This window comes from Podarcis bocagei (genome assembly GCF_964188305.1).
Source record: "Podarcis bocagei genome assembly, chromosome: 1".
In the NCBI taxonomy this organism is placed as follows: Eukaryota; Metazoa; Chordata; class Lepidosauria; order Squamata; family Lacertidae; genus Podarcis; species Podarcis bocagei.
Genome location: NC_138125.1, coordinates 22,919,759 through 22,930,718, shown reverse-complemented (window position 1 = coordinate 22,930,718; position 10,960 = coordinate 22,919,759). Strand labels below are relative to the sequence as shown.

Here is a 10,960-nt window from a genome sequence, read left to right as displayed (position 1 = left end):
GGCCGTCACAGCGTCCTCTCTCTTTTTTGCTCTCCAAAACATGGCAACCCTAATTCCAGCCCTGGAGCAGGTCCTGCAAAAGAAGTCGGCGCGCTTCCCATTCAGAAAACGCGGAAGCCTCTCCCTGCCGCGGGGGCTGCGAACGGCAGTCCCTTTAAAAGGCTGGCCGCGCTCAGCCGCCCGTCTTCATGAATGGAACACTCCCCCCTCCCCCGCCTCCACGTTCCTCTCCGGTCGAGCTCATTTCATGCAAACGCGGGGGGAAGGCCCTCTTGATTATTAATTTTTGCCACGGTTGTAAAATGGGCCCTTCTCCGCGCGTGGCCGTTTAGGCGCGCTCTCCCCCGGACACCGCGTAGCCTAGGGCACGGAACGGGGGTCCGCGCTTGGAGCGCGCGGGGGCTCCTCGAAGCCGCCGCCCCCTCGTGGCTTCTCCCCTCCCTCCTTGGCCTGCTTCCCTTCCCTTCCCTGCAGCTCTGCGGCTCCGTAGCGATGGTAGAGGCAGCCGAGGGGGAGGGATGCAGCTCGGGAGACACGGTGACTTCACCGCCGCGGCAGGAGAGCGCCGCTCCCCGCTAGCCGACGGAGAGGACCCCGCGCCGCCAATATTGGGAGCAACCACTTCCACCCGGGCCCCACCATGTCCACCAAAGCGGAGCAGTGTAAGTAGCCCACCCCGCGGAGGCAAAGGGACTGGGGTGGGGAGGGGAGGGGGGGACAAAGGAGAGCATCGGCAGGGACGGAAGGGGGCAAACTGGGGGCGTCAGGTGGTTGTGGGGTGAGGGGAAGAGACGGGAAGGGACGGCGCTGACCGTGGTGCTGAATGCGGCAGGCGATTTCTCCGCCCTTGCAGGCAGAGGGGAAGCCCTAATCTAGGAAGATCGAAGAGCACTGCGGTTTAAAGAGCTTGATTCGGGGGACCTTCTGGTCTCCCCTGGGCCTTCTGCGCCCATCATGTTGGCCACCCTTAAGGATGTTCATCTACAAAGCACAATCCCTTTAAAATCATCATGGAGTGTTTGAATCCCTATATTTACCAAAAGAGGGGAGATGGTTTTCTGTCTCCACACATATAGAGGAAATGTAGGCCTTTGATACGATTCTCCTCCCCCCACCTTTTTTAAAAAGAGGACCTAGCTTAACGCACTTGATTTGATTTCGTTGCTAGGTTTTGGAAATCTTCCTACCAGTTTATTTTCATTTCCTGATTGCACTGTACTGGATGACTTGAAAATAAAAACAAAATCTCAGGGGCCTTCAAGTAATAGGTTATCTCTTGCCTCTCTCCCACACCCACTCTTGCTTTTGTTGATATTTTGGACTGGGTGGAGATTGTCTTCCTTTATGGCTTCTTCAAGTTGCCAGTGAAATAATATTTACACACTCAGATAAACAGAGATGTAATTAGCGGAGGAAAAGAGGGATTGGTCAGATCCATATATATACAAGGCCGCTGCTTCCAAGACACCCTATCAGGTCACTGTGAGGCAGGATCAGCTGACTGTGTAGCTTCATTGACCAACACTGAATGAAAAGGTATAATAGAATCATGGCACCGTATACTCGCAGGGGACCCTTGGATACTGCAGGTGCTCCATGTCTTGCAGGCAAAGTATCCATGACCGGTTCTTGCCTATCTTCCTTTGGCTACCTCTCAAGGAAGAAGATTCCAGAACTTCTCTTGGAAGTGTACAGAATTGTTTCTTCATTTATAGTGTTGCACTTAGGAAATTTTAGATTCTGGACTTAATTTTTAGGCCCTTCCCCCCATTAGATGGCAATGTGTAGTTCTTCACTTACTTTAAAAAAATGTGCCAAGCAAGCTCTGCTGCATTGGGGAATTTCCTGCTCATTCTGCTGAGCGGGACGCTGGACTTCTGCTCCCAAAGTCTTGCACTGAGTCCACCACTGATCCTTTAGAATAACCTCCTTAATGTTCAATCTTGCTTCAGTTAAATGCCCTTGGTAGGTAGCAGGCAAATACTTCCTCCTTAGTGTGTTTAATGAAGGAAGATATGTGCTGATTATCTGTGGTTGAACAATGCAGGATAAAATGATGTCACTGATCATAGAACTGCAGAGCCATAAATATGGACAGATCATTCCAGTCCACAAGCCAAAGACAGAACGGCCCATATCTGAAGTATCTATCTAGTCTTTTCCTGAATACTATCAAGGAAGGAGCTCTGGACAGTGTGCACTAGAGCTTGGATAACTGAATCAGTTTGTGGATCAGAGCAACTAACTAACTAACTAACTAACTAACTAGAATAATGGGTTGTTCTTTCTGCTTTCCTTCCACAGATCAGGGAAATGATGCTGATGTAATTTATTTTCTCCACATATTGTTAAAGGAAACAAAGGCGTTCACTTCCTTCTCTTACCCACTATCAGTTTCCAGAAACTCCCCCCAGCTCCAGGCCAGGGGTAATCAAGCAAATGGTGGACTAAAGGCTCGTTGTTATATTCGCTTACCACAATGGAACTCAATGAGAGTTACTTCTGCATAGACATACATAGAATTGTGCAGTCAAAGTCCAATTCCCATTGTTTTCAGGGCCAAAGTAGACATGGAGCAATAACAGTTAAGTGAGCATTTGAAAGTCAAGTAGCAGGCATAGAGCATCCAATCCAGAAAAAGTATGCTGGTGTGGAGGGGGTTTTTTTACCCATTTTTCTACCCAACTGTGGCGCCAGTCCAGATAGCCCTCCTCCATGCCTGCTATTTGCACTGGAAAGAAAGTTTCCACTCGTGCGATTGAGAGACTTCCTTCCAATGCAAATATAGGGCAAATGTCCCCTGATCCTGATGAGTACTACAGCAGGGGACAAAGAGTTGAACCCTGCTCCCTGTGGTCATGATCCAGAACAACCCCCATGCACTGCTATTTCCTTTTAAAAAATGCAGAGCTATTAATGCATATTATATCTACTGCAGGTGGGTTTGGTACAGAGACAGCAGAGAAGATCCCACAGAGGACTCTTTCTACTGAGTCTATTGACATAAAAAAGATCTGAACTAGCATAAAGTGTAGGAAGTAGCTGAGGAAGAGGATTAGGTCAGAACTGAGTGTTCATGAGCCTGTTAACTGTGTGCAGACCCTTCCATCGACAGACCAAAGAAATACTGCTTCATTTAGCTCAGAAAAGCGAGCTGAGAGAAACCCAGTAATGTGTTATGAAATAATCTTGAATACAGATACCTAAGCTCCTTTTGAGGAAAATAATTTAAATGAAAATAAGCTGTTTTCCCAAGCACCTGGTGATGCTTCCTGATGATCTAGGTGTTAACGCTTCTGAAAACCAGGTCATGGGATATTTTAGGTGATTTGCTCTCTATATTGTGGCTGTAGCTGTGTTCTGCGTTTGACTTGGCAGTGTCCCTGGGGTCATAGCAACAGGTTGAAGGTGCCATTTGTGTGATGCACTGCATTGATGTCTGAACACCAGGAACAAAATCTGGGCCAACCACCATACTTGAAGTCTACCTTCTGTTTCCTTGTTTTTCAGCACAATTTTTTCCCCATAATTAGAAAAAGTCTGTAATACAGTATTTGACAGAAACACACAATTATATTAATTTGACATGCAAGCCAAATAAACATACACTTATAAGTCCCTTATATCCTTCCTGGGAGATGTCCGTGTGCCTTGGCTTTGAAGGTTGACCACCCCAGTGAAAATACTGCGTAGGGAGACTCCAAGACCTGCATTTTGGAATCTGCCAGGGAAAACTGAAATGGCTCTTTTGCTTCCCTGCACACTTTTCATGCAATGGTTGGGGCCATGTGAGGCAGGGGGGGTAGGTGGGAGCACCCATCCTTTTAAATACAGGTCTTCCTGTATTCATTCGCAACAAGGTATGCAAGGCAAAGTTGGGTCCTGAACTCTCCTTTTGCTCATGGTTTGCTTCTTTGCAGTCTCTCTCCTGAGATGATCCCTCTCCCCCTGCACCTGATCCTGGAAGTGAACTTGGCTGGGAGACACGGGTGCCATGTCCTGACCCACTTTGTGGGTGCCTGGCGTGGGCCTGTGACGTCACGCGCGTGGCGCACATATGACATCACCTGGCAGATGGAGGCCCATTGTGGCCTCTGGAAGGCCTAATGGGGCTCAACAGGGCCCGTTGCAGCCACGGAAAGGCCCATTGCAGCCTGTGGAAGGCCCATCGGGCCTTCTGTGGTTGTGGTGGGCCTTGTCGGGCCTTCCCGCAACTGTCGGGTACCTTGTTGGCCTTTCCTGCATCTGGTGCGGGCCTCGTCAGGCCTTCCTGTGGCTGCAATGGGCCCTGTTGGGTCTTCCAGAAGTCGCAATGGGCCTCCCTGTGGCCATGACCGCTTTATGCTGGATGATGGCAGGCTCACATTTAAAGAGAAGTGTGTGCTGCTATCACATCTATATTGGCAAAAGAAGAAGGGAATTTTATCCTGGTAGCATCCATTAAAAGGGGAAGGTGAAAATACACTCATCAAAAGGTTCTGAATTAAAAAATTAGTTTCTTCTTCTGCTGGAAGAAGCAATCCCAACAGCTTTATTATATTCTAAGGATGTATTTTATATTTTTAAATTCTCAACTGCCATTCATCCTGATGGATTGCGGTGTTGAAGAAAAAAGCACAATGTAATAAAATAATTGCACCGCATATGCTTTTGTAATACAATAAAACTGAGGGGAAACAAAATTATAGATCCAGGAGAGGCAATAAAACCAATTTAAAACGTTTCTACGCTACAGACTGAGACTGTTTTTCCACAACCATTTTACCTGTGAGTCAAGCGCCACAGAACTCAATGGGGCTTACTTCTGAGCAGACACGTGTGGGAATGCTGTGTCAAACAGGTTTAGGAGCCACTTGTATTCAGCATAAAAGCCTGGGAACTGTAGTTCTGTGAGTGAGGTGTGAGAGGTCTTGATCAGATATTACTGTCTCCAAACAGTAAGATTATACAGCAGGGTAGGGGGAAAATTGTGATAGTTAAACTGATACAAATTTATAGTCCAGATATATTCTAGATGATTGGGCTACGGAAAGTGTTGGCTTTTAAAAATATGACTTCATTCTCTTCAGATCTGTCATTTACCAATATAGCTCTAAATCACTCATAGACAAACATCTGGTTGTCACTGCAAAATACCTGTATGTTATTTATCTGTTTATTGAATTTGTATCTCACCCTTCCTTCCAAGTTTCCCAGGATAGGAAAACCCCTGTAAATCAAAAAATGCTACTCTGGGGCCTGAAATTTGATTTGTGACTGTTTCATTCTGACCACAGTTGCATATTAATCCAACTTCTCTGTCAATACAATCTTCTACCTGAATACATTTGCAGCTTGACCCCCAAAAAGGTGAAAGCATAGTGGCTACACTTGATCTTAGCCAAAAGACTGAGAAGCAATAATAAAATCTGTGTTACTGAATGTCAGTATGTCCATTGAACACATTTTTATGCTGTCAGGCCCATGCAGCTGTTTAAACTTTGTTGATTAGTCATTTTACTGATAATTTTGTATTGTTTTCATGGTGTTTTATGTAGTCGTGGACCAGATCTAGGCACTCTTGGAAGGAAAATGATTTTCTAGAGCCATTTTAATCAGGGTTTAGGTTGAGTTTTGGCACAGAAACTGATTTGATTGCCCCAAATGATTACTTCTGTTGGGAGAGAGACAGGGGAAATGTGCCCCTGTTAATTCTTCTTGACCTCTCAGTGACTTTCGATACCATCAGCCATGGTATTCTTCTGGAGTTAGGGATGGGTGGCAGTGCTTTGTGGTGGTTCCAATCCTACTTGGATGGTCATCTGCAGAGGGTGTTTCTTGGGGAGTGTTTCTCAGCCCCATAGAGCCTTCATTGTGGGGTTCCACAGGGATCGATTCTATCCCCTACACTCTAACATCTACATGAAACAGCTGAGTGGGGTTATCTGGAGGTTTGGAGTATGTTGTCAGCAATATGCTGAAGACACACAGCTCTACTTCACCTTTACATTTGCAGGGGAGGCAGTGGATATACTAGACAATTGTCTTACTTCAATAATGGACTGGATGAGAGCCTACAAACTGAAGCTCAGTTCAGTTAGACTGAAGCATTTCTAGACCAGAAGCCTGTGAGGTTACCTGCTCTTGATGGGAGAAGCAACTACACAGCTTGGGATATTTCTGAATCCTTTGTTGTTACCTGAGGTTCAGGCACCCTCAGTGGAGCAGAGTGCCTTCCACCAGCCTGTCCAGCTGCACCCCTAATCTTTACAGGGACAGCCTAACTTCTGTTGTCCATGCTCTGGTGACCTCTAGGCTAGATTACTGCAATCTGTTATATGTAGGGCTGCCTCTGAAAACGGTTCTGCTAGTGCAGAATTTGGTGACCAGGTTATTCATGGGGCAAGACGGTCTGAGCATAAAACACCAATCCTGGCTCAACTGCACTGACTGCCAATTAGATTTCAGGTTCAATTAAAAGTACTGTTTTTGACCTATAAAGCCTTAAATGGCTTAGGACCGCAATACCTCAAGCATCACCTCTCTCCATATGAGCCTACTTGGACCCTTCACAAGAGGTCCAGAGGGCGGCAACACGAGAATGGGCTTCCTGTTTGTGGGTTGCTCTCCCCAAGGATCAGCTGGTGCCTTCATTATACACCTTTAGGCAGCAGGCAAAAATGTTCCTCTTTAACCAGACCTTTGGCAGATTGACATCTTAATGCCCTTTTATGTGTTGTGGAAGGGGGTGAGGATTATTGGGTTGTCTTTGTTTTTATTATGTATTTTGTGTTTTTTATATTGTAATTCTGTGTTGTGAATCACCCTGAGATCAATGGATACAGGGCAATATTATATATATATATATATATATATATATATATATATATATATATATATATATATATATATTTGCTTTCGTAGATTTTCACGGGTACAGGAATGCAGGTTTTGGTGTCTTCGGGTGTGAGACCTCGTCGAAACGTCGCCTAGACACCCCAACTCTTACACGGGAAGACACCCGAAGACACCAAAACCTGCATATATATATATATATATATATATTTGCTTTCGTAGATTTTCACGGGTACAGGAATGCAGGTTTTGGTGTCTTCGGGTATCTTCCCGTGTAAGAGTTGGGGTGTCTAGGCGACGTTTCGACGAGGTCTCACTCGTCATCTTCAGGCTGGTGCTTTCGGCTTCTTGTTACTAGAACAGAGCAGGATCTCAGTGTTTGAGTTCCTATAAATACTGTTGAGGGGGTGTGGTGTATAGCCTCCAACGTTCTGGGCAGAGAGGAAGTTCCCAGGTTATTGTGCCTTTTCTTCTTTTGTTCATTAATTACTTGAGGGATATCTTGAGTGATTTCTTGAGTGATATTCTGAGTACCACTTAGGAGGGTCATTAGGTGTGGATTAGTTGTTAAAGCTTTCGTGTCTTGACCTCTTGAGCTTGTGAAGAGTTTTTCTGAGAAGATGGCTGTACTGCACTTAGTTGTGCTCTGGCTTGGCTTCGTGTATAGGGGCGAGCTGTGGTTTTGTGCCCTGTGCCAGCCAGATCTGTGTAGGGATTGCAGGGGGGTGCAGCATCCGGAGGTGCCACTATGGTTTGGCTACTGGATGGTGTCTGTAATTTATCTGTGGAGAGGGTCTGGGTTTGGGTCTGGTGTGGTTGATTGGAGATGGCGTTCTGTGTGCCTCTGGTTCTGGTGTCGGTTTTTGTGGGGAGGGTTAATTTCCAGATGTCTGGCAGGCGGGACGTGTCGTCACGCTTGTTCATGTTGTGAGGGTGTTTCTCTATCTCGATGGCTTCCATGATTATTCTCTTGTGGTGATGTTCCATGTTAAAGAGCAATTTGGAATATATATGTGTGTGTGTGTGTGTGTGTGTGTGTGTGTGTGTGTGTGTAATATATGATTGCTCTCCACCTTGATATTTTATATGAGCTGGTGTGCTATAAATATTTTTATAATTTTTTTAAAAAATACCAGGTCCCCAGCTATGGCCTGAAGGCACACAAGGCTACCATGTTTCTGAAGCTAAGCAGCTCTAATCTTTTGTACCAAAAGAACCAGCATTATAGAGCCAGGAGGGATCTTGGAGGTCGTCTAGTTGAACCCCCCCTTCTCAGTGCAGGAACAGGGCATAACTACATCATCCCTGGCTGATGGTTATCCAGCCTCTGCTCAAATACCTCTAATAAAGGAGAGAGCTCACTTGAGGCAGCCTATTTCACTGTTGAGTAGCTCCTGGTGTTAGGAAAGGTCTCTTAACAGTTACGGTAGCTGACGTCTTCTTCCCTGGAATTTCCACCCATGGATTTTAGTGCAGCCTTGTGGAGCAATGGAGAAGAAGTCTGATCCATCTACTGCAGGGTTGGGGAACATGTGGCCCTTCAGAGATGGTTGGACTCCAAGTCCCATAAGCCACAGCCAGCATGGCCAGGGATAGTGAGAGTAGTAGTTCAAGTGCAAGTAGTTCATTACAATGGTCACTCAAATATCTGCTTAGGCATGCTGAGATTTCTCAGCAGTAAACATCTCAGTGACTCTTACAGAAGAAAACAGAGGCAGATGAACTCTATGAGTCACTGTTTTCTTTGCTACATGCAATCACATGATGAATGGGAAATCTGGGGAAAGAGAATTTTTTTTCATACATTTGTTTCATTTCTAAGTTTTTATGGTAACATTCCTTTATATTTTCCCTTTCTTACAATGATTAATAGGTTCCTGCTTAATTTATTGCCTTCATTGCCGTTGGCTGCATAATAAACCTATCAATTGCTTAACTGTAGGGTGAAAGTTTATTCATTTAAAACATTTCTACCTTCCCACTGAATATACAACACTCTCAAGGTATCTTACAACTTCAGTAAAAACAAGGGTAGATTTTTATCCCAGTTGGTTGTTGGATTTGAAATTGGGTGTGTGTATAATATATATGTACTTTTTATACATGCCATTGTTTTGTATACGTTTTTACTGTATTGTGAAATTGCTCCAAGTAATTTGACAGTATTTTCAAAATGAAAACCTACCATTGGCAGATTCCTGTGAGGGGTTGCTTATACAGCCAGCCATGGAACTAAGTTGTACACCGCCCTGAGAACTATGGGTATAGGGAAGTATGCAAATTTTAATAATAATAATAATAATAGTTATTATTATTTATAAGAAGCAATTTATAAATGAAATGCAGTAATAACAGCAATGATGATTAAATGATAACAAAAAGCAACAAAAGTAATAAAAGCAGTGAATTAACTACTGTGATTGCTAATACGTACGACCAACTTACCAAGTAGTAAGCGTGACAAAGCCTTGCCACCTTCTCCACAAGAAAACACACATACCACGTTTTCATTAATACAAATAACTGGGCAAAACCGTGGTAGTAAACCTTACTCTTTGGTTGCCTGCAGTTATATTTAGCAATTCAGTCAATAGATCGGGCTGTAACTTATTCCTAGGTGATGCCTCAATATGGCAGTGTCAGAAGCAAGAGCCATATCTTCTGGGGCCTCCAAAAACACCTCTGGTTTCTTGTCCCCTTGGTTGATCAGCCCACTGAGTACTGAGATGATACAGTTGTCTTTACACTGCTTCTTGAGGCCTCCCTATGCCATCTCAAGCCAGCTCCTTCTTGCAATGTAAAGCACAAGTACATTTCCTGGCAAACCCCTTTTTACAGTGTAAAGCACATAGTGTACAGCAAATCAGGTGTACCCATACCTTGTGTTACTTGCCTGTTTTGGTTTCATGATTACAGCCGCCTAGCCGATGGCCAGTTTCCCAGGTAGCAGTGCAGGTGAAATAGATAATACATCACGGCTTATTCTGATCTCCTTAGTTCTGTTTCCTGTACTTCCGGTGATTTGGGCAAGCCTTCGAGAGAGAGGAAACTCTGAAGATGGTGTAAGATCTTGGCTTTCTCCAAGCCTGGTAACCACAGTTTCCCCATTTTGGGGCAGAATGGGAAACTATGGTTAGCTGTAGACTTCCTGATGTAATCATGGCATGCTGAGGAGAGAAGGGGTGCACGTTTGGGCAAAATATGGCAAGCCAAACCAATTTTCCATTGTTGGCCATGTACTTCTAAGCATATTTTTGGGATGTAAGCCCATATTGGAGACACTTTTGAGGGTTGAAAGGTGTTGTATGATTAATTTTATGAAGACATAATCATTGCATTGATTTCCTGTCATTTTGCTTGACTTTGTACAAATATTATATGGGGGGTGGGGGTGGGAACAGACACCAATGAAATTGTTTAAGTTTGGTGGACATTTGGAATAAAATCGAACTGGCAACTGCCTTCAGCCTGAATGATGACCACAGTTCAACACAGAGTTAGTCATGCGGAAGTCCATTAAATTAAATGGGTTTCGGAGTATCTGAGGGTACAGTTAGTAGTCTTCCTTCCACCAGCACTATGGCCCCAATCCGATTGAATCTTCCTTCCCTCCCAACAACTGCTGTTAACTTTTTAAAAAACTGGGAGATCCATGATCATAGATCACAGTTAGTTAGCTTAGCTGTAACTGTGCTGGATTGTGGCCTGAATGCAGAAAAACTATATGATTTTTCTATCCACAAGAACAGAACTAAGATACATGTTCTTTTTCTTCCCCTTTCCATTTTCTTCAAACACAACAAAAACCAGTTGCTTCCAAGATCCGGTACTTGCAAGAATACCATAACCGTGTTCTTCACAACATTTACCCCGTCCCCTCTGGAACTGACATTGCAAACACTCTGAAATACTTTTCTCAGACATTGCTAAGGTAAGCTTTAAATTATGCTTTCATAGAAAATATATACTGGTTAAATGAAGTGTATGAATAGCTTTATGAAAAATAGAAGGGTGTTCTGCTAGATGTGTCAGAGCTCAATGAAGTATAAAATCTGGAAGCAATAAGTAACTTCAATATGTGCAGCAGAACGTGGGGAGAATGAGGTGATGGACTGTACCACTATTG

At 44.3% G+C, this 10,960-nt stretch overlaps 1 protein-coding gene across 6 annotated transcripts in view; it reads left to right on the top strand.

The window, feature by feature from the left end:
* Positions 1 to 291: 291 nt before the first annotated feature.
* Positions 292 to 10,960, top strand: part of UNC79 (unc-79 homolog, NALCN channel complex subunit) — a 139,437-nt gene continuing 128,768 nt past the window's right edge. For all 6 annotated transcript variants that reach the window (XM_081171841.1, XM_081171842.1, XM_081171839.1 and 3 more), the window contains exons 1-2: positions 292 to 662; positions 10,645 to 10,765. In XM_081171841.1, coding sequence (XP_081027967.1) covers positions 641 to 662; positions 10,645 to 10,765 — 143 coding nt within the window. In that variant the 5' untranslated portion in view covers positions 292 to 640. The remainder of the gene's footprint in view (positions 663 to 10,644; positions 10,766 to 10,960) is intronic.